Here is an 18,015-nt window from a genome sequence, read left to right as displayed (position 1 = left end):
TCGACTTCGGGCGGGCCCAGTGGAGCCCCCGAGTGGAGAGGAGTGGAGAGGCCAGGCCCTTGTGCTTCCCGCGTTTGGCTTTAAACACGTTGGCCCTTTGTCTGTGTGCGCTAGCTTTATCCGGGCGGCGTGAGAACTCGGCTCCCGCTGAGACGCCCCCGAGACTCGGCGCTCAGCGGCCCCGCCCCCGGCCCCGCCGTACGGCGGAGGCCGCGCTACGACCTAGGCGGCCGTAAAGCGCAGGGCCCCGCCCCCCGGCTCCCGCGCCGCGAGGCCGAGCCCCCGCCAGTGGCCGGGCTCCAGGGCGATCCCACTATGGCCGACCCCAGGCCGCGGGTCGAATACCTGGCGGGCTTCTGCTGCCCGCTCGGGGGCCTGGCGGCGGGCAAGCCTCGCGTGCTGTGCCACGGGGCGGAGATCTTCCTGTCCACTGGGAGAGAGCTGGTCTATGTCTACGACCGGGAAGGGCGGCTGCTGATCGTGAGCACACCGGGCACACCGGGGGAGGGGCTGGGACTGGGGGCCTAGGGGCTGGGGGGCTGGGGCGGGAGGGATCCGGGGCCCTGGAGGGGCCAGGGGCGGGCGTGGATGTTCGACCGGCCGGCGCATTTGAGGAGTTTGTCCTCTGCTTCACCTGAGCCCCCACGCCCCTGACCCAACACTGTCCTTCTCCCCGGTCGTCCAGGCCGTATACAAGTTTCCCGGTCAGGTGTGGCACCTGGAGCTCCTGGCCCTTCACAAGGTGCTCTATGTCCTGTGCGCCCAGAGCGGCATCTATTGCTTGTCTTTGGACCAGACGACCAGGTGAGGCTTGGTCGCTGGCGGGCACTGCTTTGGGTTGGGCCCACACTGGCCTCTCCCAGGTTGAGGCTGACATGTCCTCAGATGGACTTGTCACTGTTTCTGAGTGGTAGTACTTCCCTGTCATCCTCAAACACTGCCCTTGTGACCTATTTGGTCTGGTCACCTCTGGACTGGGTTCAGAATGAGCACTCACCACAGGTGAGGACTCGGGGGCCTGACAGTTCTGCATTGTTGAGAATTTTCTGTCCAAACCCCATTTCTGGAAGCCTTGATGCATGCTGTTATGCATGTGTCCCTGGGTGACCGGGGTGGGGGAAGCAGAGCATTCCCTGGAGCAGGTGGGAGGCACTGTGGCATGCCAGCTGCTCCCTGGTGGCAGCCTCTGAGATTGCTCCCTGTGCAGACCCCACACCCGTCATGTCAGTGGCAGGCTTTCCTGAAGGGAGCCTGTGAGCACTGTAACCGACAGTTCCCTGGGTTCTCCAAGGTCTGTGAGCCGAGACAAGGAGGATGGCGGGGACGACCAGGACAGTGAGGATGGGCAGGTCGGTGAGCCCCCTGTCCCTGTGATCCCCGTGGACCCAGACTCCTGTGTGCTCCCGGACGCCTCGCTGCATGCCTTCACCGTCCTTGATGATGCACTCATCACCTTGGCGCTGGGCCCCACCCAGTGGAAGATGCAGCTGTTTGAGCGTCCCTCTCCAGGGGAGGACCCCAGGCCCAGAGGCCAGATTGGTGAGGTGGACTTGTCCACCTGCACCCCCCCAGCTGGGAGCCAGGGGGCATCCGCAGCCCCCCGCTTTCTCCCAGTGCTGTGCTGTGCATCACCGCCTGGCTCCAGGACCCCACTCGGCCACTCATGGAGCTCTGAGGGGGTCATGCTGGAGGGGGCCCTCTTTGGGCTACTCTTTGGAGCTGATGCTGCCCTCCTGGAGTCACCTGTGGTCCTCTGTGGGCTCCCCGATGGCCAGCTCTGCTGTGTGATCATCAAGACCCTGATCACCTCCACGTCAGCCCCGGGTGATCCAAAGGCCCTTGTCAAGATCCTCCATCACCTGGAGGAGCCTGTCGTCTTCATTGGCGCCTTGAGGACAGAGCCGCTGGCCGAGGACGTGGAAGACATACACTGCGACTGCTTGGTGGCCCTCGGTCACCACGGCCGGACACTGGCCATCAAGGCCAGCTGGGATGAGGCAGGGCACCTGGTGCCTGAGCTGCGGGAGTACAGCGTCCCGGGGCCCGTGCTCTGTGCAGCCTGCGACAGGAGCAGCCACGTGTACCACAGCACCTCCGCGGGCCTCCGTGTAGTCGACCTGGCTCAGGAGGGTTCCCCCTTGGACCCCACAGAGAGTGATGGGGCCCCAGGAAGCCTGCCCCCTCTACTGTATCCAGACAACTTGGGTATCTGCAGCCTCGTCACTCTCTGTGTGTCATCGAGCATGCCTGAAGGTATGAGCCACGGCCGAAAGCTAAAAACCAAAGCCGCGGTGGCGGCTGGAGCCCCCGCCCTGGCATCTCCTCCCTGTGAACTGGCCATCTTCCTCTCCCTACCTCATTCCTGCTCTCCTTAAAACTGCCCCAGGCAGCCCGACCCTCCGCCGGCACAGCCTCATGGTTGATGCTGGTCTTGGGGTCCTGTGTGTGTTTCGGGGTGGGGTTTCTGCCCCTCTGCCTGGGTAGGGTGTGCACCTGGGCAACCCTTGGTAAGAGCATTTTCCCGTGACAAATCTTATGTGGCAGGTGGTCCAAGGTAAACTCAAACTGATGCAGGTCAAGCCTTTACGTTTCTCCTGAAGGCTGGAAAACATTTGTTCCACTTACTGAGTGGCCTCCCAGGAGCCCACCCTGCCCTGAAGGTGGGGGGCAGGGAGGGGGCATCCCTGAGCTCTGATGTGTGTGTTCTCTCTGGACAGAACCAGAGAGGGTTTCAGCCGTGTCTGCCCAGTAGTGGGGGGAGGGGTACAGCCGCCCTCCCCGCACCGTATATTCCCCTTAAGATGGCCCATGAGTGCACTGTAAGGCCTGCCGTGGACCATACTCAACAGGAAAGAAATGCTTTCGACAGGAAGAAACTGCTGTCTCCCACAGGGAAAAAGGGCTGCCTGTAGCAGGCGATGGGGGAGCCATACCTCTGGGCAGGGCTCAGGGCCTCAGTGGTATTGGACCTGCAGAACCAGTGGGTCGCAGGAGATGGAACCTGTTTCCCAGGGAGCTTCTGGTGTCCAGGAGTGGGAACAGAGGCAGAACGCTGCTGGGGAGGTGGCAGGCTTCCAGAAAGGCCCTGGCAAGTGCAGACTGGTCAGTGAAGGAGGCCTGGGCCTGAGTAGCACTCACTTCTCTTAGGAAATCTCAGAGCAGCTCTACTCAAGGCGGAGGCTGTTGAAGGGGGTATGCACCCTGCTAATTTGACGGCCCTCATCTGTTTCCTTTTAGTCCACGTACAAGGTGACGCCTGCTGGCTGACCCCCTGCCAGGGAGGCCCCTCACAGCCTGTTCCCAGCCGTGTGCCCCTCCCTGCCTGCCACCCAAGCCCTGCATGTCTTCTCCTGCAGGGGGTGCCGAGCTCCTGGCCCTGTCTGCCAAAGGCCGGCTGATGATCTGCCGCCTAGACCCACATGATGAGGCACCTCAGCCCTCCAGAGTGACCTCAGCAAAGGCTGGCCAGAAAATTAAGCAGTTGTTGTCTGGAATTGGCACCGTGTCTGAGAGGTGAGCAGTGGCCTGCAGCCTGGGCAGAGGCCGGCATGGCATCCAGGAGGTGTCCAAGGCATTGGCACTGGCACTGGTCCGGACAGGGCCTGTGACTTTGCCTCTGACCCCCGAGATCGCCCCGAGATACTAAAGGCCAGCGTGGACACCAGGCCCCTTGGTTTAGGACCATTTCTAGGGTGCATGCCACCCTCTGGGCTGTCAACGGTGGCTCTGCAGAGGAGCACCTGGGCCAACTTGGAACACGTCAGGGAGCACAGCAGAACCAGTGGAGGCACCTCCTGGCCCAATGGCCCAGATGGGGGTACAGGCTCCGTGAGCCCCAGGGGCGAGGCCAGGCCACCAAGTCCAGGCTGCCTCAGCTCCATCCTCCGCCCTCTCTTCTCTTGTTGCTGGAGAGGAGGGTCAGGTTAGACAGTCGTGTGAGAAGGACGGGAGCTCCTGAGGTGAAGGCTTCTCACGTTATGCTAAGGAGGAGTGAGGTCTGCGTCTTCCCTCAGCAGCCACATCTGTTTCCAGAGTGTCTTCTCTGAAGAAGGCAGTTGACCAGCGGGACAAGGCCCTGACCTGCCTCAACGAAGTCATGAACGTGAGCTGCGCCCTGCTGTCAAGCCGGGAGGGTCCACGGCCCATCTCCTGCACCATCAGCACCACCTGGAGCCGCCTGCAGCTGCAGGACGTGCTGGTGGCCACCTGCCTGCTGGAGAACAGCAGCGGCTTCAGCTTGGACCGGGGCTGGGCCCTGTGCATCCAGGTGCTCCGCAGCTCCCAGGCCTTAGACCTGGACGCGGCTGGCTCGGCCATCACCTACACCATCCCTGTGGACCAGCTCGGCCCCGGCGGTCGGCGCGAGGTGACGCTGCCCCTGGGCCCTGGCGAGGACGGTGCCCTCGACCTGCCCGTGACCGTGTCCTGCGCGCTCTTCTACAGCCTCCGGGAGGTCGTGGGCAGGGCCCTCACCCCCCGGGACCCTTTCAAGGACCCCCCTTCGGCCGAGTGCACCCCCATCGTCCTGCCTGAGCAGGACGGCGTGTGCCTGCCCCTGAGCGAGCACACAGTGGACATGCTGCAGGGCCTGCGCTTCCCCAGCCTGGGCGTGCCCCACACGCAGGCTCTGGGCCCTGCCAGGGACCCCCTCCACACCTTTCTGGGAACTTGCCGTGTGCCAGACAGCCAGCCGGCGGGACCCGAGTCCCTGCGGGCCAAGTACCTACCCCCGTCAGTGGCCACCATCAAGGTGTCGGCAGAGCTGCTCAGGGCCGCCTTAGGGGACAGTCACTCAGGTTGGTGGCACTGACTGGCTTTAGGCAGCCTCGGGGCCCTTCCTCCCTCCCTTGGAATCCAGCCGGCCTCGCTGCCGCACCTCTCTCCTCCAGGCGTGTCCCTGGGCTGCGCCACCTTGCAGTGGCTCCTCGCCGAGAATGCTGCCGCAGACATCGTAAAGGCCCAGGCGCTGTCCTCTGTCCAGGGAGTGGCCCCCGATGGCACTGATGTCCACCTCATCATCCGAGAGGCAAGCAGGGGTCAGCTCTCCTGCCCCAGGGGGAGACGTTGGCCTCGACAGCAGCAGTTCTGAGTGGGGTCCCTGGCCGCTCGAGAGGAATCAGATTCTGGGGCCCACCTTCCAGAGAAGTCTGACGCACCCACGTCCGAGAGGCAGGCTGTGATGGGGTGGCCTTCGTAGGGCCAGAAGCTGCATCAGCCTCCCAGCCAGGTCTCTATGAGGACCACCCTGTCCAGCGCTCCCCATGCGTGGCCCTGGCCCTGCGTCCAGCTGGAGTTCATAGTGGCCCAAGCAACTCACTCACTTGTGCCGCCAGCAGCAGCACAAGCCCTCCAGCCCCTGAGCCACGCAGCCCCCAGAGCCCCAGGGTGCTGGGCCCTGTCACAGACACCCCACCCAGGGGCCACTGAGACACTGAGCGGGGCTCAGTTCCCTGGGTGCGGTCCTTGCACACACCTTCCTTCCGGAGACCCTCCAGGCAGCCTCGGGGTCACATCCAGCTGACCCTCGTGCCACAGCGTTGGTGGCTGTGGCAGAGCATCCCGTGTGACCCAGCACACCCCTCTGAGGGTGGTGGGTGGAGGCTGCCCACTGACGGCCCGTTCAGGTCCACCGACACTAGGCAGCGTCAACGTTGGGTGTCCCAGGGGCCTGGTGGTGGAGAGGGTGGGTGCCCAGCCATCCCACAGTCCCAGAAGGAAGAACTTCCAGGGACAACATCTTTCCTAAGGTCCCTGGGGTCTTGCCTTGTGTCCTGGCTGTCACCCATCTTTGCCGGGTTTTATCTTTGGCTGGAGGGCACTGGGCAGAGATCTCCGTTGCCCAGCCCCCTCCCTGCTTTTTACAACCTGACCTTGCTGTCGGGTGATGCACAGGGTGGGTCCTGGAGGGGTTGGGGCGTGGGCTCTCCTTGGTGGCGCAGCCACAGCCATCACGGCCTTTGGTGTGAGTGCCACACACCTGGACTCAGAGGGAGCAGGGCTCTTCCTGGACGGATGTTTCCAGATGAGCAGCTTTGCTGTTGCTTGGCTAGCTGGTTCTTCAGGTGGAAACTCGTGCTGGGTGTGGAGATCTAGGCCCGGGGCCCCCCAAGCTTTGCCCAGAATGGGATGTGGAGGGGCCACCCAGGCCTCACGTGCCTCAGCCAGCTGAGATGCTCCCACAGGCCCTGCTGCCCTCAGGCCAGGCGAGGCTGTGGACAGCCAACGAGGCTCCTCGTGTGTTGCAGGTGGCCGTCACCGACCTGTGCCCAGCGGGCCCCGTCCAGGCCGTGGAGATCCAAGTGGAGAGCTCCTCTCTAGCCAACCTGTGCAGGGCACATCACGCCATTGTCGGGCATTTGCAGGTCTGTCGGCCCTCATGGGCTTGCCTGGGAAGTCTCTGTGGGGTGGTGGGGACACGGGACCTTGGTTGGCTTGGCTTCCTGCCCGGGGTTGCAGATGAGCTGTGGCCAGTTGGGAAGTGGTGAGGGACTTATCTCTCACCCTCCTGGCAGTAGCCCCCAGTGGTGCACAAGCACACGTGGTTACAGGGAGACAGTCAACCTGTGACTTGTCAGCATGAAATTTCCATACAGTAGTGTGGAGAGGTCCGGCTCGGGTCCTGGGATAAAGTGCTTGTTGGAGCTTCCATATCTTTGCCAAGAAAGAGAGAGTTGGCAGCCAGCCCCTCACAAACACACAGCCCTGGGGGCCGCTTACTACCGCTTCGATGCCTTGTGGGGCTACTGGGGCCACGACTCTAGGATCTGAGGGGGAGGTCTTTGTGTCCCCCAGGGAAATCTGTGAGCTGGTGGCTTGGCAGGCTGGGCCCAGGGCCTGCTGGCCCCTCTCCCACCTGTTCTGTGTGCGTGGCCTAGGCTGCACAGAGCAGGCTGGGTTGGCAGCTATCAGCCGATTCCCATGCTTTTCCTTATATGTGGGCTCTGCGGCAGCCTCACCTGGGAACTTACCAGTGCGCATGCCCAGACCCCACCCTAGACCCCAAGAGTCGGAGAGCTGCAGTCCAAGTTCCAGCAGGAATCCGAGGCTGCTGTTCAATTAATAGACCCACCTGTGTGCCCAGGCAAGCCTGGGGGCCAAGCCCTGACCAGAGGTCCCCCTCAGCCGTGCTGTGACAGCCCTGCCATGGCACAGCCATGGCTTTACACCTGGGTTCAGGAATCTGTTCTCCTGTCCACAGAGCGGAGCTCCCACCCTTGCATCCCTCTACCCCAGAAGGTGACACGTGGTTGCTCTTGCTGGGCCTGAAACGTGCAGGGCCGTCTGCAGACCTGCCGAGCGTGGCAGCTGATAGGTGGACAGTTGTGAGAAACCGAGGCGGTGGGGAGCGTGCTGACCAGACTTCCCACAAGAAGGGGAGTTAGCGTCCCAGGGCTGCTAGGACCAAGTGACCAAGTGCCACGGACGGGACACAGTGGGTTCAGTTTGGAGGCCGGGTGTCTGCAGGGTGATCCCTTCCGAGGCCTCTCTCCTGGGTGTGTGGACGGCCAACTCCTCCCCAGGTCCTCATGGGATCTTCCCTTGGGATGTCTATGTCCTAATCTCTTTTTAGCAGGACACCAGTCCTGTGGGATTAAGGCCCACACACCTGACCTCATTTTAATTTGATTATCTATAAAGACCCTCTTTCTTCAAACACCATCACCTGAGGTGCTGGGGGCTGGACCTTCCATGTGTGAATCTGGGAGGCCTGAGTCAGCCCCAACGGAGTGCTGCGGGCACTCCCCTGATGGGAGTCTTCTCGTGGGCTGCAGACCTCTGCCCTCCATCTGCCACATTGTGCACCTATGACAGAATGTTCTTCATTCACTTGGCCACTCAGAATTTGGGGGACCTTGTCAGATGTGTAGTTTCTGCCTCTGGTGGCACCTCCTGCTGTCTCTCGGGGTATTGGGGTCTCTTCTCAGTTCTTTGCCCCAGAGACCAGTGGGAGCCTTGCTGCCTGGATCCATCTGGGAGCATCCTCCCTGGGAATCAGGGAGGTTACTTCCAAGTAAACGACCGTCAGGCTGGGGCTCTTGTGGAGCGGAGATTAACTAGAGGCGAGGCAGGGAGGCCTGATGGATGTCTCAGCTAGCGGGGAGGGCTGCCTGGCTCTGCGGGCCGGTGCCAGGAGCCCTAGGCTCTGTTTGGGGACACACGGGAGGGGCGCCCTTTCCAGCCACTTACCTCTTGTATCCCTCCAGAGGCTGGTGGTGGAGCAGGCCGCCCGGGGCTCCAGCCCGCCTGATCTCCGCCTGCAGTATCTCCACCAGATGCAGGCCAACCACGAGGTGAGGCCCTTCGGGGGTCCGTGCCCTGAACCTTCTACCCGTCGGGGCTCCACTGGGGTCACACACACAAGCACCTGCGTATCGCCCAGCTTGGCAGGGCCTCCCAGTCTGCTCAGCCCAGAGTCAGGTCTGGGCTCCTGTTGCAGGGGCGAGAGGAGGGCAGAGTGGACACGGTCACGCTGCTCTACCTTGGCCAGGACATTCCCATCCCCTGGGGACGGGGTCTCCCCTCAGCCCAGCCACGCCTCCTCTCCCGAGGGGTCATCACGTTAAGGCCACAGAGGAGTGTGTCTCCTGGGCCACCTGCCACAGCCTGGGTGGGATCTGAGTGGTGGGTGTCCCTCTTTCTTGGAGGGGCCTGCCGACGTGCCCGGTAGGAAGGTGGCCCCTAGCTTGTCGCCACCCGTCCCTTCCTGTAGACGCTGCTTCGGGAGGTGCAGACGCTGCGGGACCGGCTGTGCACGGAGGACGAAGCCAGCTCCTGCGCCACCGCCCAGAGGCTGCTGCAGGTGTACAGGCGCCTCCGCAGCCCCAGCCTCCTCCTGCTGTGATGCCAGGTAGGCCCCGCCCTGCCTGGGACAGTGGCAGCCCCCTCCCCAAACCCCTACCCCACCCTGCCCGGGGCCTTCCCGGCCTCTGAACCCTTGACAGCTCACAGTACCTCCATGGTTTTATGGAGATAACCTGGCTCCTGACCCAGGAGGCACTTGGCCTGGTTAGAGCTGGGGAAGGTCTAGGGTGAATGCAGCCAGCCCCCCCAGATGGCCACCCACTGCCCCCAGGGTGGGTGTGCTCAGAGGAGGCAGGTCACGTAGCTGCTGCATCAGGATAGCCAGGCAGTCCGTGACCCCTCTGGGCTGGGGCCGCTCGGCCTCCCACATCACTCCTTCCTTTCCTCCAGCAGCTGCCTCAACCTCCACGCCGCTGGGCCACCGCCCACCCAGAGCGTCGGGGCTGGATCACCGACGTCACTCCGCTCAGAAGTCGGGCCTGGCCATGGGGTCTAGACTCCAGAGCAGAATTGCTGCTGCCCTCGCAGCCTGCAGGGGCCCCGGAGACAGGGCTTCGGGGTTGAGACTCAGGCAGGTGCGTTTCAGCGGTTGTCTGGTTCCCACCATGGTGCCCAGAGCCCGGGGCTGCCCCTGTTAGCAGCACCACTCGCCTTCCCATAGACCTCTTGTCCAGCACTGTCCACACCTGCACAGCTGGCCTGCTCTGGGTGCCTTGGTTCTGCTTCTCTGCAGTTACTGGGGTCACCAGGTGGGAGGGTGCTCCCTGTGACCAAAGCACAAAGACTCGGGGTGGGGGTGGGGGGTAGAGGTGGGTGGGGTTTTCTCCTGCAGGTGCCCTGTGGCCACAACACTCAACAACTAGATGCCTCTGGCCGGGGCCGCACCCAGCGCCCAGCACTGTGCGTTGTTTCCAAGGGTCCCTCGGGGCCAACAGCAGCCCTGGGGTGGCTCCGGTGCTTTGAGGGAGGGTGGCTCTCCCCCGGGACTTCACATGGTGCTCTCCTGCTGTGCATGCAGGGCCTGCGAGGCACCCCACCTCAAAAAATGACCCTTTCTGTTGCTCTGCCTTGTCCTGGGCTGTTTTTTTAAGCCTCCTCCCTGGGGTGTGGTGGCAGCTTTGACCTGGATTCCTGGGCTCACCGCAGCTCCAAGCCCCCGCCAAGGCTGGTGGCCATTGCACTCCCCAGAGGAGCCTTGAACTGGCCTCTCTGGGGCCCTCAGGCCAGTGGGAACCCTCAGACACTGGGGTGAAGTGGTCCCTGCAGGGCCATTTAGGTCATGAGGGCCCCTCCCCAGGAGGACCACGGGCACCTCCTTGTCGTCCTCCATTGAGGGAAAGGGGCGGTGGTGTGCTCCAAGTTGGGGTCTGGGGTCATCACACAGACCCAGCACTGGAGTGTTCTTCTGAGCAAGAGGGAGGACGGGGAGGGGTTTCTGCCCACCCAGTACTGTCCTGTGCCTCCTGTCCCTGTGTGTGCTGGGAACAGTGTAACAGTTGCCTTCAAGGATGAGCAAGCAGTTGGCCTCCGGTCCCTGCTGGCTTGGGTGGTCCTTACACAGCCTGGAGGGGAGCTGTGGCCCAACCAGGGAAGGGCCTGCACCCCCCTTAGTGGCTGTTTCTGAGAGTCGTCTTCCTGTCACTTCCCGGGGGAGGAGGAAGTGGGCAGGCCAGCCCACAGGGACCCGCAAGCCCTCTTCCCTGCCTCCTGTCTCCAGCCACTGCCCTGGGCTGCACAAACTCCACTCAGCATGTCTGAGGCCAAGTACCCTGTCCAGCCAAGGTCAGCAAGCAGGAGACCCTCCTTGGCACCCACTGGAGCACTTGAACAAGGGTGCCAAGAGTGCCCAGCAGGCAACCCTCCTGTCCCCCAGGCCACCAGGGGGCAGTGCAGACCGCACTCAGGGCAGTCCCCTTGTCCCCTCTGGGCCAGTGTCCATCAGAGCCCACCTTGACCTGTTGGCCCACGTGGGACCCAGCTTTTCTTCATCTCTAAGGTGAAGGGAAGCGCTGAGTCAGGGAGCCAGTCAAAGGGGGGCCCTGGAGAGGTGTCCCAGCTGCCCCCCTTTCGCAAAGCGCCTCACGCTGGCCAGACTCATTGGAAGGGGCCCTTCAGGCCCCAGGCAAGAGTGGGGGCTGCCCAGGGTGGGAGAGGGTGTGGGCTGAGGGGAAAGGTCGGTGAGGCCTGTGGTCTCCCCCTACTTTTGCTCAGGCTGTCCCCCCAGCCCTCCATCACCCAGTCCTCAAGGCCTAGGCCAATCCCAGGGGGCATACCTCCCACCCCACTCCCACCTCCTGTGGTCTAGGTTACCCAGCACCTCCAGGAGGTATTGGCCTGGGTGGGGGTCCTTGGCGACTGGGGTATTTTGGGTGCCAGCTGGTTTGGGGAGACCTGTGGGTGAACCATGGGCCTTGTCCTGGTGGTCCACCCTTCCTACGCTGGGTGGCAGCAGGCCAGTGCACAGGCTGAGAAGCACCCTCTCCCCCATGGTTGGCTGCACATAACCCTGTCTGGAGGGGTGGAAGTCACTTCGTCAGGTGCTTCCAGGATTCCCTAAGACCCTGCCCCTGGGGAAGGGAGCAGTGATGTGTGCTATGAAGACCCTGAAGACCCTCTAACCTACCTGACTTGCTGGGGCCTGGGATGAGGCTCCTCCCAACTATCCCACTCCCATCCCTGTCCTGCTGAGTAGAATGGGGGTCCTCTCCCCATCCCCCCACCCCCACCGCCCCCGAGCTTGGGGAGGAGCTATGTGCCAAGGAGTGATGCAAACAAAAGGCCCGGGACTGGCAGTCCAGGAAGGGGTCTCGGATGTTCAATGGGCTGGAAAAGTGCCAACCTTGGATTTTCTGGCGGTCGAGCGACCATCGCAGGAAAGGCCCAGAGGGCCTGAGGCGGGCCGATGCGAACCCTTCCCCACGCACTGCGAGCGGCGCCACTGACCCGCGAGCCGCTGGTCACAGACATGGTTTAATGGGGGACAGACGGCGGCGCTCAGTATTCCCAGAGCGCAACCCCAGCCGGTGCGTCCGCGTCCGCGCGCAGCAGCCCCGAGGCGCCGCCACGCAGGTACTTGCCGCTCCGGGCCCGGATGGCCAGGCGGCCGCGCTCCCGGAACTCGAACAGGAAGTCCTCGGCGCGCTCGCCGTCACTGCACACGCTGCCGTGGCTGCCGGTGTGCCAGAACCCGCCGCCGCGGCCTGGGGTGGGGCAGAGAGGGGTCGGCGGGTGGCTCGCTCCCCCATCCAGGCTGGGCACAGCCCCCCACTCTCTCCGGGACCCCCCTTCCCGCTGCTCCCCAGCCCCATCCCGCCTGCCCGCACCTCGGATCTGGTAGGCGCCGTCGCTGAAGCTCAGGTGGAACACGTCGTAAACCGAGCGGTTGGTGTCCAGCTGGTTGGAGCCACGTCGGTGGCAGACGAAGCCGTCCAGGCCGCGCAGGACCAGGATGGGCCGGTTGATAAGCTTGAGCGTGAACTCCTCGTCCTCCCCTGCTGGTGAGACAAGGGCTTGAGGGGACTTCCAGCAGCCCCGTGAGAGCGCCAGACCAGGACCCGCCCCGCTTGTGTGCCTGGATCTGCCCACTGCTTATGTGAGCCCCTGGTTCCCCAGAAGTGCAGCAGTGATCGGGGTGCTCTGGATCTGAGCCCCCACGTCAAGAGCAATGGGCTGGAACAGGGAGTACGACTCTTGTCGTAGACAGCAGCAGCTCCATGGGGAGGGAGAGGGCCCAGCCCTGGGTGGAGACAGGGGCTGAGCTGGCACTGTCCCCAGGCAGAGAGCCCAGCCCCAGGCTCCCCAGGGCAGGAGGGGTGTGCTCACCTACAAAATCGCTGATGGCCGCCAGCTGCCCATTCTTCTTCATGCACACATAGCGCCCGTTACTGGCCTTAAGGGCCACCCGTCGGCCCCGCCACTCCATCTCAAACATGGTGTTCTCAGAACTGGAAAGGGCAGGTCAAGGTCCCCTCAGAGGAGCAGAACACGGGGACTCAGGGTCAGACCTCCCGCATCCTCTTCAAGTCCAGGACCACCCGCTCAAGGCACTTGACTTCCACTGCTACGCCCACCACCATGAAGAGCTGCCCTGCGTGCTAGCAGCCTTCTTCCCTGGTTGGGCGGCTGTGTGGTCCCTATGGTTGAGGAGGAGGTGGTGATGCCTGTGGCAGTGGAAATGGAGATGATGGTGGTGGTGGTGACGGCCACGGAAGTGGTGTGTGTAGAGGAGGTGATGGTGACGGTGGAGATGCAGGGGGTCACAGAGGTGAGGATGGTGCACTCACACTTGTGTAGCTGTGGCCTGGATGCCCCCATGGGTGACCAGGGTCCAGTAGCCCCCAGTGCTGGAATAGAAGGTGCACTTCTTTGTCTCCTGGTCAATTTGCATCAGGAAGGTCTCGTGATCCAGTTCTTCGTCTTGGTTGGCTGAGACATTGACCCCTGGAGGGAGGAGATGGGAAGCCCCTCACGCCTCACCCTGGGTGGGGTGGGGAGCAGAGGGATGGGAAGGCATGCTCTTGGGGCATCCCTGAAGTCAGCAGGGGTCTCATCTAGAACCCTTTGGACTTGAGAAGATTTGGAGTTCTGCTCCAGCGCCGTGCAGGTGCATTGTGGACGCACACATACCGCTTCCTAGAGGCCGGGTTTCCAGCACAGCCCCAGGAGCCAGGCCCTTCCGTGCCGCCAAATCCCCTGCCTCAGCTAATCAGCAGGTAATCTGCTTGCTCCTGCTCTCTGGACCCAGGACTTACAGCAGCCTCTATTTATAACTCCTCCCTAAGCTGCTGGGTGGACACAGCAGGGTCCCTGTCCTTCCCTAGCATGGTTCAGGACACAGCGGGGGCCTGGGGTCTGCTCCTGGGCACTGAGCTGGGACTGGCCCCCTGTCATCTCCTCAGCCCCTCATGCACATGCGTGTGGTCTCCCAGGACCCCGGAGGGAGGGCAAAGCTACTTGGGATTCTGCTTGGGAAGGAGATGACTGGGGCATCTGTGACCAGGAGGGGAAGAGCAGTCAGGCAGTGGAGTTTCCCTGGTATCTTCCCATAAACCACATCCGTGTTCCATCCCAACTGGCAGATCACAGAGTTCCCCTGAGGCAGAGCCCCAGCAGCTCCAGTGAGCAGAGCAGAAGGGAGTGGGGCATACCCCCATCAGGGCTGAAGGGTCAGGGCCATATCCTGTCCTGCCCTGCCCCCTGGGAAGGAAGTGGGGCAGCACACAGGGCCCAGACTGGAGGGGGGCCCATGGCTTTGTCCTCTTTGTCCCCCAGACTGGAGTCTGTCTCCCTTCTTACACAGATCACTGATCAGACCCCAAGAAAGTGACCCCTTCTCCTTGCCAACCTCACCATCCTATCAGCAGTGCTGCACAAAGTGAGCTCCTGCTGCCCCCAGCCTGTGGTCAGCAATAACAAAACAATGGGCCTTGTTCTCCAGACGCTGGCCCAAGGGGAGCGGTGGACAACAAAAATGGTATGTCCAGTGCCCATGACTGCTGGGGTTTTGGCCAGGGACGGCCTCCCAGAAGCAGGACCTGAGAAAGTGAGGGAGCCATCTGACAGGTACTAAAGGGAGGAGTGAAGCCAGGAGTCTGAGGCTGTGGCTGCAAGTTTTCCACCCCCATCTCTGAGGTCAAGCCTCTTGGTGTCCCCAGCATCACCTTCCACACACCCTCTCCAGACAGGATACAGCCCAGGGGCTCGGTCTCACACAGCCAGCTGCTCCTGGGACCCCGATCTTGCAGCAGCAGGGTGTCATGGAGTCCTGGCTGGTGCTGGCAAAGAGTATGGACCCTACTGTCCCAGGAGGGGTTGATCAAGTGGTGTATGTGTGAGCAAGAAGGGGTGTCTGAGAGCATTTACAGGAGACCTATTCTTACTCCTGCAAAGCCACAAGAAGAGCCAGTGCCCCTCTTCCCTTTGGACTTTGTTCTGTTTGGACGTGAGGTCCCAGATAGCAGCAACCATCTTGTAACCACAGGGGCACCAGTCTGAGGTCAGAAGAGCAGAGGACTTTGGTGATGCCACTAAGCTGGATGTGGTGCCCGTTTGGGACCCTACCACCCCTGTGCCTCCAGACCTCCACTTAGGCAAGATATTAGTGTCCTCGTGGCTTAAGCCAATAAGCAGCCATTGTTACTTGCCGCAGCAAACACTCCTTGTTGGGCAGCCCAGCAGCAATGCCACATCAGAGGGCTGGCAGTGGGCATAGCAGAAACAAGCAGACTCTGGCTGATGGAGGTTGGGAAAGAAAAAAAAATCAACAGGAAAAGCCAATTTGCTCACCAACACCCTGGCCTGGGGGAAGGAGACAAGTTTGGGGGCTACCTGGCCAGCAAAATGACAGGGACCAAGGAACCACCAGCCCACTCTGCAGAAGCCACCACTCCAGCTGCCTCAAAACCTAGCGGCACTATCCCCCCCTCAGCCTGAGATGCCACACTCTGCTTCCCTGAATCACTGATTAGCAAAGTCAACATCAGAACATCTCAGGGCCAGGTCTGATGCCCTCAGGCTTATGCAAGGAAAGCAGGGAGGTGAATGTAGGTACCTCTGGCCTCACAGTCGTGTTGGTGGGGAGGGGGGTGAATCTGTTCCTTTGTGGGGGAATTCCCCCATCAAAGGAATTGGGTCAGATGCAGGGTAATCCAAAGAATGAAAAATGGTTTATACGGCTACCATCCCCCCTCACCACCACCACCACCATCATCACCATCGCTACCATCATCTCCATCACCACCAATTCCATCACCAGCAGGACCACCAGCACCATCTCCGTCACCATGGCACCCTTACCATCAGCACCACCGCTTGTAGCACCACCAGCATCGCCACTATCCCCACTACCACTTGTCTCACTCACAAGCTGAACAAGGACAAATGCTTTGTAGCCAGCATTTCCTTTGACTCACAGAGAAAGCTTTCCCCACTACTGCCCACCTTTTACTGGCAAACCAAGCATATGGGCCTTGGTCAAGGCCAGAAAGCAGTGTGGCCAGACAGTAGGACCTGTGACGGGAAAGACTGGGGCTGTCTGTCCTCCCACCCCAGGGCCCAACCACACTCCACAAGGATTCAGGGGTGTTTGCTGAATGCCGGTCCCTACTCTGCACTGGCTTTGAAGATCCAAACGACAGGCAGGAGTGCCTAGAGCCACAGCTGGGCCACCCCTCTATGTGCTCAGGGCTGGGACCAGGTGGCGGCCGTGAGCCGGGTCCGGGTACACCCACCCCTTCTGGGTGCACAGAGCCAGGAGTCCAAGTGGCATGGAGCCACTCTGGAACCTCACTTTCCTTGAGGGGAAGTAGGAGCTGTCCCTGTTCACCCCACAGGCCCACGGGTCACATGAAGCAGGTGACCGATGATCGGGGACTTGGGGGGAGCCACGCGACACCTGCTGAACAGAGAGTGTCTCCCCACCAAGGAGTCCAGGCTCTGGAGGGACCGCTTGCATCTCCCTGGACAGCAAGGGTCCCCAGAACCCCGTCCCACTCCGTTCCTGCTGCCTGCCTTCCCCGCCCTTGGTCACAGCCCCAATTTCCTTTAAAGTTCAGAAGTGGGGTGATGGAAGAAAAGGGGAAGGGCAGTCAGGGGGCAGCCCAGTGTGGATGGGGCCTGCCCTCCTGCCCCTCATCACGGCGAGCCTGGGCCTCAACCACCTCCACCTGGGCGCTGCCCATCCTGCATTCAGCAGCTGTCCAGCAGGCTTGAGGCTCAACAGGGACCCCATACCTGGTGTACAGCCCACTGTATTCTGCAAGTGTATTCTCACCCCTCAACCCGGAGCCGCTCGCTACAGGACCCTACACACACACACACAGGCCCCGCACCCCATTACCTTGCCGCACGGACACGTAGCGGTGGTTGGCGGCCACCAGCACCACCTGTGGGTGACTCTCCTCCAGGTCAAAGAGCTCGTCCTTGCCAGGCCGTGTGTTGCGGCCCGCCCTGAGCGTGCCGGCAGGGCCCACAGGTGCCAGGTAGCGGCCATCGCAGTCCTTGAAGGCCAGCTTGCCCGCCTTGAACTCAAGCGTGTAGCAGGCACGAGCCTCAGGCTCCCAGACGAGGCGGCCGTCGCTGCGCAGGTAGCGGCTGTCACAGGACTTGAGGCAGTACTGCCGGTTCTGGAAGATGAGGGTGACGAGCGCGTCCACACCCCAGGGCGTATCACTGTCTGCTGCCATCTCATCCTCTCGCGGGCACAGGTGTGCATAGCGCCGCCGGCTCACGCTCAGCAGGTGGGCCTGCGGGTGGATGGCCAGGTGCACTGTCCACAGCTCGGCCGGGGTGATGGCTGTGGCGAAGCAGGACAGCTGGTCCTCGGTGCCGCCGAAGAAGCGGCCGTGCGGCTCCGACTGCAGCACCCAGCGCCCATCGGGCTGCGGCAGGACCAGGAAGCGGCAGTCACGACCCGGCTGATCCGCCTCGCAGGCCACACGACCGTCCTCCTCGGCCGACAGGTAACGGCCCAGGTGGCTGCTGCGAAACAGCACGGCAGTGCCCTCCCCTGGGTCTGGCTCCAGCACCCACATCTGCTTCCGCTTGAGGCTGGGTGCCGAGGCGTTGACCTTGAAGCCAAAGCTCTCGGCCGTCAGGTAGCGGTCAGTGTCATTGACGAGGCCAAACTGGATTTTCAGCACCTGGTGCAGGCCATTGGTAGGCATCTTCGGGCCTGGCTGAGGTCCCCGACGGGGGCCTGGGAAGCTCTCTCTGTGCTCACGGCCCCTGAGGTCCCCTAGAGGCCCTGCTCGTCTGGGTTGGCCAGCGGCCCCCAGGCCCGGCTGGCGTCATGGACCCGCTGCCCTCTCAGAAGCTGCCTCTGACCAGCAGTGGCGGGTCCGGGGAGCTCTTACATGGCCAGCGGGCAGCAGAGGGCGGGTGGGAGGGCGGATCAGAACTGTGCCGGCTTAGGAACAGCCTTTCGTTACCCCAGCTTGGATTTCAGCCACTCCCGGACTGCCCAGGGGCCAGAGCCCGGGGCCAGAGGGGCTGGAGAGTGCCACTCGCCGCAGGGCTGACCACCTCCTGTGTGCTTGCTGGCGGCTGCCCGGCTCTGGCTCTGGTGCTGTGCCCCACCCTCTGGACACCCACCCCCCAGTCTTGGCCTCTCTCCTTGCCCCCCACCTCCGGGCCCCCAGACCCACTGCACAGACTCGCCAGCCCAGCCCAGCTCTTTCCTGGGGTAGAGAAAGCTGCCTGGTGGAAAACTTGCGT

General features: G+C 62.5%; 2 protein-coding genes across 2 annotated transcripts; one reads left to right on the top strand and one right to left on the bottom strand.

Annotated features, from left to right (window-relative positions):
• The first annotated feature begins 269 nt into the window (after positions 1–269).
• Positions 270–9,864, top strand: FAAP100 (FA core complex associated protein 100). The gene is made up of 10 exons (XM_040244811.1): positions 270–480; positions 686–804; positions 1,292–2,253; positions 3,357–3,513; positions 4,033–4,796; positions 4,890–5,026; positions 6,246–6,362; positions 8,205–8,291; positions 8,711–8,848; positions 9,193–9,864. Exons 1-9 carry the CDS (start codon positions 316–318, stop codon positions 8,840–8,842), a joined length of 2,640 nt encoding a protein of 879 aa, XP_040100745.1. The 5' UTR covers positions 270–315; the 3' UTR covers positions 8,843–8,848; positions 9,193–9,864.
• A 1,895-nt stretch (positions 9,865–11,759) lies between these two features.
• FSCN2 (fascin actin-bundling protein 2, retinal) lies at positions 11,760–17,613 on the bottom strand. The gene is made up of 5 exons (XM_040244833.1): positions 16,640–17,613; positions 13,086–13,242; positions 12,625–12,746; positions 12,126–12,293; positions 11,760–12,002 (listed from the first exon to the last, which is right to left on the bottom strand). The coding sequence occupies exons 1-5, from the start codon at positions 17,463–17,465 to the stop codon at positions 11,797–11,799; spliced, it is 1,479 nt and encodes a 492-aa protein (XP_040100767.1). The 5' UTR covers positions 17,466–17,613; the 3' UTR covers positions 11,760–11,796.
• Positions 17,614–18,015: the final 402 nt, after the last annotated feature.

The sequence above is a fragment of the Oryx dammah genome, unplaced genomic scaffold, assembly GCF_014754425.2.
Source record: "Oryx dammah isolate SB20612 unplaced genomic scaffold, SCBI_Odam_1.1 HiC_scaffold_8, whole genome shotgun sequence".
Taxonomy (NCBI): Eukaryota; Metazoa; Chordata; class Mammalia; order Artiodactyla; family Bovidae; genus Oryx; species Oryx dammah.
This window is presented reverse-complemented; position numbering and strand designations above follow the sequence as displayed.

Excerpts from the sequence above, each read along its gene's own strand:
- FAAP100 (XM_040244811.1), top strand. The coding sequence starts at position 316 with ATGGCCGACCCCAGGCCGCGGGTCGAATACCTGGCGGGCTTCTGCTGC. Across the intron at positions 5,027-6,245 it reads TCCACCTCATCATCCGAGAG|GTGGCCGTCACCGACCTGTG; the intron begins GCAAGCAGGGGT and ends CGTGTGTTGCAG. Across the intron at positions 6,363-8,204 it reads CCATTGTCGGGCATTTGCAG|AGGCTGGTGGTGGAGCAGGC; the intron begins GTCTGTCGGCCC and ends GTATCCCTCCAG.
- FSCN2 (XM_040244833.1), bottom strand. The coding sequence starts at position 17,465 with ATGCCTACCAATGGCCTGCACCAGGTGCTGAAAATCCAGTTTGGCCTC. Across the intron at positions 12,294-12,624 it reads GGCCATCAGCGATTTTGTAG|GGGAGGACGAGGAGTTCACG; the intron begins GTGAGCACACCC and ends TCTCACCAGCAG. Across the intron at positions 12,003-12,125 it reads CGGCGCCTACCAGATCCGAG|GCCGCGGCGGCGGGTTCTGG; the intron begins GTGCGGGCAGGC and ends GCCCCACCCCAG.